The sequence below is a fragment of the Nylanderia fulva genome, unplaced genomic scaffold (assembly GCF_048542155.1).
Source record: "Nylanderia fulva isolate GAGA-0341 unplaced genomic scaffold, ASM4854215v1 Scaffold9, whole genome shotgun sequence".
Classification (NCBI taxonomy): Eukaryota; Metazoa; Arthropoda; class Insecta; order Hymenoptera; family Formicidae; genus Nylanderia; species Nylanderia fulva.
The window spans coordinates 4414569-4429453 of NW_028191026.1; the positions used below are offsets into that span (position 1 = coordinate 4414569).

At 27.5% G+C, this 14885-nt stretch overlaps 1 protein-coding gene across 5 annotated transcripts in view; it reads right to left on the reverse strand.

Annotated features, from left to right (window-relative positions):
* LOC114929851 (secretin receptor) overlaps positions 1-14885 on the reverse strand; it is a 39363-nt gene that overhangs the window by 17716 nt on the left and 6762 nt on the right. For 4 of the 5 annotated variants that reach the window (XM_029301530.2, XM_029301527.2, XM_029301528.2 and 1 more), the window contains exon 2: positions 4136-4233. In XM_029301530.2, the coding sequence (XP_029157363.1) occupies positions 4136-4147 (12 nt within the window). In that variant the 5' untranslated portion in view covers positions 4148-4233. Of the gene's footprint in view, positions 1-4135; positions 4234-4575; positions 4729-14885 lie in introns of those variants that run through there. The other variant, XM_029301529.2, reaches the window with a different exon arrangement.

The window sequence follows — 14885 nt, forward strand, 5'->3', positions numbered from 1 at the left end:
ATTATTTGTTAATTTTTACATGCAAAGTTTGTTAATTTTACACAAAATTTATTTTAAATTATTTGAAGTTTTGCATTTATTTTGTGCTAAAATATTAACACAATATTTGCGTCTTTATTTAGCATATCCATATTATGCTAAATTAACACAAAATTTTTTGTGGACCGTTTGGGACATGTGATATCTGTTAAAAACAGAAAATTTTCAACTGTGTATATACGATAATAATTGTATCCTAGCTTTATCTCAATTTCGTAAGCAGGTCGTATATAAAAATTGCGAAAAATGTAGAAAATGCATTCTGGGAAAGGGAGAGAAAGAAACATATCCTGGAAATATATTCAAGATTTCTCTAACGTATATTTGTATTTGTATGTATGTATGTAAAAGATTTTTGTAATATACCAAAAATTTATTACATAACAATTTCCTCAGTAACAGTTTATACAAAGTACAGCAAACTCTGTACATGCTATACATATTACATGTAAAGCGTCCTCAAACCCTTTGGGAAAAGTAGATAAACGATATACCGGAGTTACACGATTCATTCTCCTAACTTTAATGCACACGTGACAAATAAATGACAGTTAGTCAAAAGTGTAATGGCATAAAATATAAATTCACGACAATCTGCATCTGTACCTCGGGGATATAAAAGCTTTTCCGAGGAAAGAGAGTCGGATTATTTATTTGGACGCATTAAAAAGTTAGGAGAAGCGATGAGTCACTCTCCGAATTCTTCGAGTATAAGATTGGACCACATGATGTGAATAAAATCAGTACACAAATCTGTCTCAAAGGCAAGGAAGTGTCAGGGAAATTTGTTATTGAACAAAACCGACAATCGCTCGAAAAGGTTGAAGTTTCGCTTTGACTTCGTTCGAAGAGTGCGGACTTTAGCGAATACATGCATAGCAAAGGGCACTTTAAAGCAAAGGGTTTGTTTTCCTGCGATGAAGGAAATCCGCATATGGGAAAATGTAGGACACGGGTTACTTTTTGCCGTTCTTAACGATAGTATAGTTTATGATCCGCGCAAAGCTTTCGCGTATAAACTCTCGTTCACGAAGAGAAAAAAATCCTGTTATATCCATTACGTACATGCGTGCAAAAAATACGTTGTACGAGCTTGGAAAAAACTCGTTGGGGACTCGCGTCTGCTCTCGAAAGCACACAGATATTATTAGAAACGGATACATCTCGTAATAAGCTGTCGATAATAAAATATCGGAACGAATCAGAAGCACGACGTTTTTTTTTTATTTTTCGGAAAAGTTCTTCTTATCTTACCTTCAAATAAAAATTTGAAGATAAAAAAATTCGCAGGACTCGAATGTTTTCTGATTAAGCAAGAATAAAGGACTTTGACACTTATTATAATTTAAATAATTGGTGAAAAAATATAATCATCGTCCTTAATTTTGTGATTATTTAAAATATATATTATAAACAATCAAATAAATTCGTAAATGTTAAAGCTGAGATTTCTTCGGTCAGTAATATTATGCAATATATTATAATCGTTAAAGCGACATTAATTCTAATGTGACATTAATGAAATGTCACATTAATAGCAAGCAATATCACATTAATGTAATTTTGACATCGCATGAATGCAATTTTGATTTTGCCGAACGAAAGAATGTGAGTTGCAACGAAAATGCAATAGAGTTGAAAATAGCATAATTGTTTTGACATAAATTACTTGGAACCTTCTTTACATGTAATTTTCGTGATAAATTGCATAATAACGCATTTCATAGCATAAAGATAACTACAATCGTGATCTTGATGATTAAGTATAATCTCGTCGGACTACAGCACACAAATTCATTTTGTTACAGGAAAACTTACGATAAAAATAATTTCTTCAAGAAAATAGTTTATCAAACATTATATGTGCAAGTTACATAATTTATTTTGAAGAAAAAATAATTTCAAAGATTCTATTATATAAAATAATCTCGATAAAGATTTTTCAATGTGTAATAATATATTTTTTATATATTTGATATTATATTTTAAATATATATATATATATATATATATATATATATAAATTATATTTTTTATTTGTAATCAAATCCTGATTTAAATTTATTTTTAAATAATTTAAAAATATTAAAATCAGATACGTTTTATTCTTTATTAATCAAGAAATAAATTCTGAATTTGTTTGAAAAATACAAAAATTGAATAAAGATTTAAAATAAATAAATCATACAGAATTTATTGAAATTATGATTCGCAATGCGAAATTATATCGCATTATTTTAAAACTAAATTGAAAAGAGACCGATATAAAAGAAGAAAGTATTTTAAGTAGCCTTTACCAGCTGCACGTGACACTTTTTTCCCCTTTTAAGATTCTTTACCTTGATAATTTAAATATTCAAAAGTTTTCAGAGTTTCTGCCGCGGCAAAGAAATTCAGAAAACGAAATTACGTAGTTGCATCGTGTAAAAATGGCCATCTGAAAACCGCGTCTATAAATATCTGTCCGACTGGCCCTTTCGGTGTTTTTTGCACACATCAAGAAAAGCGCCGGCCAGTTTGCTGATAGCTTGCAGTTGAGCCTTCAACAAGTTTATTTAGAGAATATTATCTCCCCGCAAAGATTTATAGATATTCTGGCACAAATATTCCACTAGTAAATATTTCAGTGGTGCAAATGCACGCAAATCGTAAGATCTCGAGATCCTCTTTCATCGACATCGACAAACTGAAAGGTCGACTGGCATCGAACATGTATCTGGCATATATTTGCATTGACTTATTATTATTACGGCAATTAACATTATTTTCCTAATTAAAAAAGCAAATTAAATTGCATTACTGACTGTTTTATAGGCTTTTATGTAGCTATTCTTTATAATTTTTTTTTATTTATTTTGTTTCTATTATTTTATAAAGCTTTTTGAGATCATCTTATTTGAGAAAGTATCACAAGTACGCACAATTATTGTTTTGACCTAAAAGATTGTTATGAAATGATGACTGAATCAACTGTTATTTGTTTTGAAATCTATTCGTCAATTTTAAAATACGCAATCATATATTTCCTCCAAGTGACGTGAAAAGCGATATCGAAATTTAATTATTGACGTTTGATTCATCATTACCACTGACGTACGAAGCAAAATTTATGACATGTTGATTTTTTGATGACAAATATTGAACGAGAATATTAAAATAAAAATGAAAAAATAACAATATAAAAAAAGTATAAAACAAATAAGAGATATATTTAATATTATATTTTTATTCATTTTTTGTGTAATTATTTTTATATATACGAAAATATATTCATACGACTGTAATCATATATAAAAGTAGTATTTAATATTAAATTTTGTAATTTAATAAAATTGTAATAAAATAATTTATTTTCTTGCTCTCGCAGTTTAAAAATATAAATATTGCTTCAGAGGAAAAAAACAAAAACAAATAATCAATAAATGTCAAAATTATTCATTATAAAATGTGCATATTACAATTACAGACATGTCATTCAGATTATAAAACTCAAATATTTTTATGTTAAGATTGTTCTACAGTTACGCTTTTCGCGTTTTTTAATAGTCACATTTACTGTTTTATTTTATAAAAAATTAAAGATTTTGTTTATAATTTTTTGACCTGGAAATTATTTCCAAACATATTTTTTAATGGTGAAAATTCATATTGCATCAGCAAGTGGTCGCTATTTGTGTTTCATATTATTGCTGCTTTCGATTGGTTTTATGATGTTATTTTTGTATTATTACATACACCATATATTTTATTTTAATTGATTTACAATTGTCGTTTGACAAACACAAACTGTTTTTGAACAGTTGTCAAAATAGTTATCAAAGTTTGTAAAAGGAAAGTGATTTGTGTATTAAATATTAAAATATATTTCTGAATATTCTGTATATTATACACAATAAAGATATTAATTAATTAATTAATGTTTCATATTAATTAACAAATTTTATATAAATTTCAAATTAATAATTATTATATTAATTAAAGTTACTTCCGCCAAATAAATTATTAAAACAGTAAAAACGCTATATATAAATACTATAATGTGCGTCTGTAATTTGCAGTTATTGTGCAAATATTTAATATAATTAGTAGTACTCACATGCGTCTCCATGGCGGCTTCTTGGATTAAACTAGAGTCCGTGAGTTAATCCTCTTCTCGCAGCTGCGTTTCTCTTCCGACCCTCAGAATGATCCGTTCTGAAACATATCGCGCACTTTAAATATTAATTATTAGTCATTGTCGGTATTCCCAGTATATAACGGCGGGGGACCACGCTCTATTTTTCTCTCTATAATCACTTTACGTAGTTGTTGCCGTCATATTCCCACCAATTCTGTAATTTTTGCCATTTCGGAACGATTGTGTTTAGATTATTAATTTTGGCGTGCGAACCGTTAATTATTGCATGGTGCGCTTGTATAGCTGTTGTAATGAGCTGCACGGTAGAAAATACATCGATTATTCTTCCGTTCATATACGAAGAGAGAACACTTTGACACGGCTTTGGCAATATTACCGCGAAAATCGACTGTTATTACCGTGAATAATTCGATATATTGCGGTGGTGGGCTGTTTAACAACAATTTTGATGAAAGAATTCCCGCTTCATTGTTCGTCAGAACGATATATCGGTGATAAATATCGACTCGATGTAAAAGCGATCTTTCATACATCGATGTTTTGAGAAATAAACGTTAATGCGATCGTATAACATGAATATGATGTGCGCATGTTTCCCAATAAAATATGTATATAAATTGTTGATCATTCTCTTTCTCCTCTGTTTGTCAACAAAGTGGATTAATATTGTAAAAATTTCCTGCAAAAATAGAGAGAATATTTAATCATGCTATTTGTTATTATTCTATGAATACATATCAGCTGTGTAAAAGAATTCGACAGGAAAAAAAATAATCATTTAGAGGCTGGCTCGATGAAAGATCGAACGAAAGTTAATCAACGAAATCTCGAATTGACGATGATAGCCGGAATGACCGGACGCGCCCTTGTTTGTCATTTAATTAGCCGTGTATTAGTAGGTCAAACAACACCTCTTCTTCTTTCGCGATACTGCACCCTCCGTCTATTAATCCGGATACGATAATCATTAGTGGCAATCGATCAGCAACCGTAGATAACAGCCACGGAATTTCGCGAAATTTGTTCAATGAACGAACTGACAAGGGTATTGAAGGATCCATTACAAGATTATATACTGCGTCCACTGACATACTAATTCGATTCATGTAATAGATATAAGCTATCACACGAAAATAAATAAATTAAGGAATTAGAGTAAAGATCGTCATAAATAAAATAAAATAGAAAAATACTCATTTGGAAATGATTTTTATTTAAGTCCAATTTTATTTGGAACAGAGTTAAATATTTTATTTATTATTCGACAATTCACCTATATTAGAAATTTTATCTTTTTCTATTATTCAAAATTGTTCCTTTTCTTATTTTTAATATTTACGCAAATATGTATTGCATATGATTTATATATGCAATAGATTTGTTTGATTTTTATAATAAGAAAAGCAAATGATTTTTTTACGCTTTTTGCATATGTCTGGAAAAGTTAAATTATCGTTCATTTTATTTAAAAAGTATTTATCGAAATATTAATCTGATTCACATAATTGTATTATATTTTATGCAACAAAATAATACACATTGCAGTCTTTGAAAACTTGATATATTAAATGCGAACAATTTGTCGAACTGACGTAGTTAGATCGTACATTTGCTACATTCGTGAATTTATGATGGGAATATCGATTTAGCACATTTGCTGACGCGTTATGTCTTCAGCAAATTATAATGTGCATGAATGCACATCAACTTTACATAGTATATTAATGCGAGGTTATCAAGAGTCATCAGCGCTTGATTAAAAGCCTACCATAGAGAAGAATAACGAATCACGTGCAAGAGAGATTCAATTATGCATTTATTTAGTAGTGTTGAATTTATTAGTTCTGCGATTTTAAATGGCAAGGATACGCTAGTCGAACGTCGCATTTATTCCATGTATATATACGTGTCCAAATGGTTATCGCTGTAACATATCGTTGACCATGATGTCGAGTTTGACAGGTTTGATAGAATCGAATTTATCTGACCCGACCAGGAGATGCAAGCTCAAACAATAGTTTACATACTGCATCTATATCTCAAATAATATTAAATAAAATTGTATTTTTTTTTTTTTGACGAAACTTTTTACCATTTTTTCCAGCTTTATGTATAACAAAATAAACAGAGTATAATTAAAAAAAATTTTATCCACAGCCTAGAATGATTGATATATGAGAGAGCTAGAGATCTCTCTTTTTTTATTAACAGTATCTTTTTAAAAATACTAAACCTTTTCCGCGATCTACGATAATACGATCGAAGTCTTAGAGAGTATAAATAGTCGTATTTGAAAAAAAATTCGTATAACTACGCGTGTGCTTTTTTTGCGTCTTATCAGTCGGATGGTCACGCGCTTTTCGATCGCGATTGAAGAACATCAGCGCGTATTTGTACGATTGCGAGAGAGTCTCGAGAGGCTGTGTTCGAGTGCCACGAGCACTCAAGGGATGTTCCGAGGGAAACGAAAACATTCCACATCGGTTGGCGCACGTGTCTATATTAAATTAAAAACACCAGGCGCAATTGGCGCCGTGCGAACTATTGTACAATGATGATTAACAGACGTGAACGGTCAAACAATTAGAGGAAAAGCCGTATCGCGCCAAGACGGCGCTTAGAAAATCAATTATACCGTCCCGAGGATTATCCATGGCTTCTTAATCAATTGAATGAGCCTGCGCGAAATTTTCTCGCGAAAACTGTTAAGAGCACTTTTTACGTAAAATATCGAGTCAGAAATAATGCGACATTTACATTTCGATTACGATAAGATTACGTCTCTCTTCTCATTTTTTAGATAAAAGTGCTTTTTATATAATTATATAAATTTATATATATATATATATATAATAAGTATTCATATATAAATATATATGTTTCATATATAATTTGACATGATTATATGTATATGAACCTTTATAATTTATATATATAAATTTATATAATTATGTATAAAAATAGACATATTTCACATATAATTTTACGATTATATGTATAATTATATAATTATTTATATATACAATTATATATAAAAATTTTTTTCTGGGGTTATTTAGAAGCTTTTTGCATTTCTAGAAATAATTCTTAAATTATTGTTTTATTGTTAATACGGATGTCCAAAAATTTGTATTTCACTTTTAAAATTGAATTCCTTGTTTGACAAATTTTACTTTACTATTATTTTTTGAAATTTACAGTTGGAGAACATTTTTTTATCGGGAATATCATAATTAATTAAAAAGTAACTTCACGTAGTAAACATATGAAAAATAGAGGAAATAGCGCGAGTATATTGCATTTAATTAAATGCTGCAATCTGTGAGAAAGGCATAACAGAATGTAATACTCCATGGAATGCATATAGTTTCTGGCATTTCATCTCACTGCAAACATTTATACGCTTACAGGAATATAAAGAAAACATTAACTTTACAGTATTATAATACTTGTCTTTATCTTAATATTACAGATCGCAATTAAAGTTTTGGACCGAAAGTTGAAATCTAGCTTAAAGTCAGGTAATGTTTAAGAGTGGTTTAACTCCATCGCGTATTCCTTCTGCCCTACTTTGTGTCGTTAAATTTGCGGTATTTCGCTCGCTTTGTGCTTCATTTAATTTACGCGAAAATATCGACTTCCCTCGTGACAAAGTTTCCTTGCTTTGATGATAAAAGAGACAAAGACGTGCAACAATTCAACATAATCCCTTTAGCTTTAAGTGCTCACATTAGACGTATATATTCGGTGTTGTGTAATGAATCTCCGCGGACGTTTTGCCGGTATTTTCACAATAAAAAAATTTATTTTAGGAGCACGCAGAATAATCGAAAAAATATGACACAAAATGAAAAGAAAATATTTTATAATAATATATACTCTCTACCCATTAAAAAAATATATTTCGCAAGAACGATCAAAAAAATGTATCCGATAACTATACAAATTGGAAAAAAAAAATATTAGAAAATAACGTTTTTCTAAATAAAATCACGTAGATGATAGTACACATATAATATATGTATGCATATATTTTCGTATATTAGTCAGGGAGGTTCGGTTTATCAGAAGATGAAACGAATGTATTCTATTGTAAATCTATTCGTATACACAGTTCGTCGATTTTGGTATCATATATAGATATATATAGTAGTACTGCGATGCAGAAATCATAAGAAAACTTTATTGTGATATCTGAAATGATTTTTGTCATATAAAGCAATTTTTTGCGAACAATGTAAAAAGATAAATTGATAATGCAAATAAAAAAAACTCTAATGATGTAAAACTAAAATTCTTTACATTATTTCTTGCATCGATAAAATTTAAATTGTAAAGAGCTTTAAATATTCTTTAGATTAAAAAATTCTCTTTACATTATTATTTGTATCAATAAACTTTGAATATAAAAAAACCTTAAAGATTTCCCTTAACTTATGATTGAAAAATTATTGGCTTTTATATATTTTATTTTAAATATTAATTCGATTATTTCTGTATTTGTCACAAAATTATGATTGTAGAATATTATAAAAGAAATACTCATATTTTGAATTCTTCTGTGACTTTTCTCTCACCTCATCTACATACGAAATATTCGCGCGTAAATTAGAATGTCAACAAACACATTTTGCAAACTTTTCTGGTAATGTATGTCGATTCTTCATTCTAATAAAATAATAATAATATATCTCTGTTTTTCTGCGCTTTAATATATGCTTTAAATTTTTTAAATTATAATTCAAATATATGCACATATCTATATAACAAATATGTATATAAATATGTACATAACAACCGTATCAGCTTATCATTTTTTAAAATCATTATTCAAACATGTACGGCGTTCAGAATTTGCATATTACAAATGCAGAAATAAAATTTTTATAATGTGGCAAATGGCAGACATTGAAAAGCACAACTTGTTGAACGTTGCAAAGTCCGGTCATATATGTATATATCATGAATTTCCATTCGCGCTGGTCGGTCAATCGGAATAAAACAAGCAATACGTGATCAAAGCATAGAAAATCGCAAATAAATATCCATTTGGTGGATTTGCGACAAGTGGAGTCCATGAATAGAATGAACTTCGCACTTTTGGATTTTTATGACATTTTAAAATAGGCCATTGGATTTTTTAAATATATATACACGTCATATCGAGCACGTTGAAATCCTATGGGTGCCTTTTGTCTCATCGCGTGACTTTTTCAGTTGTAATTTCATCGCAAACAGTATTCTAATTTTCTACGATGTTTTTTCTTCTCTCGACGACCAATCGATAATGCTCGTAATTGCCTCGTAATTGAAAAGAACTTTTCATTTGCGTCGTAAAGCATTTAAGGAAATGAGAAATTAAAATGAAAAGTTCGTTTAACGAACGATATCACGTAGAAAATGCTAATGTAAATCATGCGGAATGGAAGTAAAAATCAATAAGCAATGAAATTTTTCGAGGAAAATAAAATTAATGTTTTGCACGAGATTTAACAGATATAGTTTGCTATTAAATTATTGATCCCGTTGAGTATCTTTATAATTCATGTATCATGTTCTGTATTCATGTTCTGACGCGCTGATATGTGTAACATTATATAAATAATATAATGTATATTATAGAAATAAATAGTAAGTTAAATTAAACTACTATTAAATTATTGATCCCGTTGAGTATCTTAATAATTCATGTATCATGTTCTGTATTCATGTTCTGACGCGCTGATATGTGTAACATTATATAAATAATATAATGTATATTATAGAAATAAATAGTAAGTATGCGAGAAAGAGCAGGATTATGTATCCTATCTATGTAAAATATTTCCGTCACGTTTTAAGCAAAATTGACTTAAAACTCATTAGACTCGCGAAATGTTGTTTCGCATCGTCGTCTCATAGACACAATGTCAATACTTGTGTAAGAAAGATTACACTGGCGTGTGTGGCAAGAATATGAAAGCTCAGGTTTGCTTCTTGTGTTGTTGCTTGTAACATGAATGAGTGACGCTATTCTTCGAAGTGAAACGTTCGATCCATCTATATGAAACTAATAACATTCATGACAAGAATATATAAAAAAAAAATTGATGCAAATATAACAATAACGCAAATGTAATACTCGTATTAAAAAAATTGAAAATATATATAAAACTGACATTCTTTACATTATTTTTTGCACCAACACAATTCAAATTGTAAAAAATTAAATATTCTTCTGATTAAAAGTATTCTTTATATTACTTTCTACGCCAATAAAATTAAAATTATAAAAAAATTTAAAGATTTTCTTACAATTCACAATTAAAAAATTATTGATATTTCTATATATATTTGATTAAAAAGAAATAGTATTTTATTATTATTCAAAAATTAACTCTTTTTTCAATTAAACATTTTTTCAATAACATTGCAAAAATATTACGAATAAATTAAGAGCATTATACGCAACTGTATGATTAATTATTGCAGCGTTCTATTTGATTAGCTAAAATCAATTTTTTTCTATTTAAATTTTATATAACTATTCGTTATTACAAAACGATAATATCCTGCAGCGAGATTGAATGCTTTGTCCCAGTTGTCGATATTTTCCTCGCGACAATGTTTACGACAGCCTCCTCGTTTATACTTATATTGAGAGAAAAAAATATAAAACACAAATTTTATTCGAAGGGGCACGAAGGAATGGATTTTTTTTTTCTAAGGGTACTTTTATTACATCTGCAAGATAAATTACGCATGTAATAACTTAACGTTCTTTTCTCGAAATATTTTTGAAAAGTTTTCTCATTTACATATATTTTATTTAAGCAAGCTAAAAGCAGAGAATTTACATTTTGCGCCGTTTATTATTCTCTTTTTAAGAAAACTGTATGCGTCGTACATATCAATGTGTTTGTAATGTCTTTTAAAAATTATTTTCTTTTTTATTAGAAATTAATGCATCAGGAATGATTGTAACAGCATATAAACATATAAATTGTATATGTGATAAGAGCACAAAGTTCTTAAATTTTGAAAATTATACTAATATGTATTTCAAAAATTAATAAGTAAAGATAAAAAATATAATTATACATATGTAAGAATATAAATATAATAATTATAATATTATAATAATTATATTAAAATTATTATATTTATATATACTTACAAATTATATTTTTATTTATTTTTTAAAATATATACATATATGTGTATAATTATTAAGATTATTATATAATTATAAAGATTTGTTTAATGTTTCATTATATTATTTATTGCGAAGGTATGAATAATTAATTAAAATATAGCTGTATATAATCGTTTCTTCAAACGAAGATTGTGATATTTCTGAGCTTCGTTTTTATTTTTGCACTTTTATTTTCTGAACATCAAGGGAAATTATTTGAAGTCCCTTTAGGCGATGCTTGTAAAATATCTTTCACATTTCTCGAAGACTTTGCATCGCACGCGTTTGTTCATAAACGAGATTCTGAAATCTATGCCCACAGCTGATTGTGCGTGGCAGATTTGCCGACCCATGCAAGGATAATAAAAGAATTATGTAGAGTATAGACCGTTGTGGGGAAAGAGAATGTTGAAAGGTAAATTGGGAGGAAGCGGTTGCTGACCACATCATGAAACTTGTCCAAGATAATACGATTCGTTTCTTCCGAGGGATCCTCGATTTCTCGGGAGTACGGAATTTCAATTCCGCAAGAAACTGAAAACTATGCTGCAGATGCCTCAAAGTTCCTGAATCAAATGACATATACGAGAAAAATAATATTTTCGCAGTAATATTAAAATAACTTTCATGCGACACGTATGACTGAATTAATTTTCAGTGAAAAAATTTATATTTTTCTTAAATATAACATTTTACTCTTATAAATTATTTTAAAATAGTATTTTAAAATAGCATTTTAATATATCAGGATACTCTTATAAATAATTTAAAAAATTAGCATCTGCGCTTATTTTACATGAATACACTTAAATTTAGAAAAATTTATATGTTATATAACGATCTCTTTCCACAAAATTAATTTAACATTGCTTTGTATATTTACTCAGAATTTTAATATTGAGTAAATTACTTGCTATTTTTAATTTGATGAAAATTTCGAGCATAGTAAAGGGCAAACGGTAATTATGTGACATTTTATATTTATATTTTACATCTTGAGTTAAATAATAAAATAACTGTCTTTTCTTAAGACAATGTTGAATATGCATTATCTGTATAATTTTATATCGTCTTATTTGTCAACGAAAAGCGAAGACAAACGTAATATAAGTCGTCAGCACTCGTTCGCAATGAGTTAATCTGGTTTCGAGACATGACTGATTTAAACTTTCAAGTCTTCATCAATCTTGACGCCTACGAGACCCTAGATTTGTTAATGGCAAACTGTACTTTGAAATGCCTCCTCGTGAAGTAAGCTCGTTTCATCTAGTTATCCTTAAGAATCATTAGGTTGCCCAACTAAAATCCAATTATAATTAGGGAGCGTAATAACAGTCACGTCAAAAGATGGAAATTTATAAAATTCGCAAATTTTCCTGAATTCTATCTGTAAGAAATTTAGTTGAATTTACATTTGTACAATGAAATGTTTGTCGGTATTAATGATAAAAAAATGATTGCAACTTGTATAATAATTTATTGCAAAAATAGAAAGATATATTATTATAAGCTAGCTCGTAGCAGAATATTGCTATTGCCTTAAGCAATTCGTGAAAATAATGAATTCGTCCGGTATAAAAAAGCACTCAGAGAAATTTTCACAGCAAACATTTTTAAAATAAACTAGATAAGAGATAAGACACGACATTTTACGAGTCGAACAAGGTTGATGTTAAAATAGAGAAGACAAGACCTCTTTGTAAGCTCGGAACGTAAAATTACAGTACGTAAAGATTTAATTAAGTCAATTTTCAAGCAACAATTTTTCATCGAAGTGTCATATTAATTATCTTCATTTTACAAGTAATTTAGAAACATTGTTTGATTAATAGAACTTTCAGTAGTTTTTTTGTGCATAGAGCTAACGATTAATCACTCTTAGAGCTTTAATGTTATATCTGGTTAACAAAGCGAGGGCAAATGAAAATTGAACTAGTTACAATGAGTATTATTATTGGAAAAGGTGAATCTACAGTGTTTTATTGGATCAAGTGTAAGCTTATCGACATACTGGACTTCGCAATTTACGTAACACGTTATCCACAAAATCGACAGATCTCAAATCTTAATCCGATCGTTCTTACGCGTAATCACGTCTGTATATACTATTTTTGTGCATATAAAATATCTTGGAAATTTTATTTTAAAACTTTTGCTTCAAATATTTATAATAAAATATTTATAATTGAGAATTTATATATAAAAATTTTATGTAAATAATTATATAAGTTATTTTTATACAGTATTATTTATTAATAAATATCTAAACAGATAATATTAATAAATAATATTAATACTTAATATTATGTATATTAATACTTATATAAATCATATTTTATTTTATATAAAATCACATTTTATAATATTAATAAATAATATTAATACTTAATATTATGTATATTAATACTTATATAAATCATATTTTATTTGCAAAGACGCCTACACAATGTCTTAATAAAAATAAAATTGAAATATTGCAAACGAGAATAGCAGAAATGTTACATTACGTAGTAATTAGTGAAGAAAACTGTATACATGCCTCTCTCTCTCTTTCTCTCTCCTTTATTTTTTTAGAGTATCTCACAGCAATATATTTGAAATTTAAAATTCTCTGAAAATTTTTTTATTTTTTTTATTTTATATTTCTTAAATAGATATATGGAATAGATAATAGAAATATGAAATGTTCTCTGAAATATTTTTGTTTTTTTTATTTCATATTTTTTAAATAGTTAGAATAAATATATCTCCTATTTTATAATGTATAAATAATTTTAAAAATTTAATTCGTATTATCAAATAACACATATATATTTTTTAATTTAAATATTCTTATAGCAACAATGCTGTACATCTTAATTTTAAAATATTATTTTGATTACATATAATCTGCATCAATAAATTATTTTAGAAAACTCAATAAAAGGTATAATATATAATTATAGAAAGCGACACAGAACATTTTAACAGCCAGTGCACCGATAGCATAAATATTGTTAAATACACGAGTCAAATTTAAAACACTTTAAATAATTAGTTGTACATAAATGTACCGTACAAATTTGACAGAGACGTGAAAAAAGACAAATTAATCAAATTTTAGACATCGGCAAAACTTAATTAAATTTGATATGTGAAATTGATTGTTCGGAAAATAATGAACAAAATTAATTTGTTGTCAGTTCTAAAATTAATTTAACTTTTTATCATTTATCATAAGAAAAGCGTTAAATTTGTAAATTAATATTATATATTGATCAATAAATTTTTAAACATTATTGTAAACATTGTTCATTATTTTATTTGCATTAATTTTTATTTCCTTATTTTAAATTAATATTAATTTTATTTTCTAATTCAGTTAAAATTACTTTTTTCACTTCTCTCTCTCTCTCATTAATATTTTCTTAAACTCATTATTAACAAAATAATTTCAATTCTAGCATTAATATTATAGCAAAAAATATACATAATTTTATAAATTTTATTTTTAATGTCAGAAATTTTTTTTATATTTCTAAATTATGAATATGT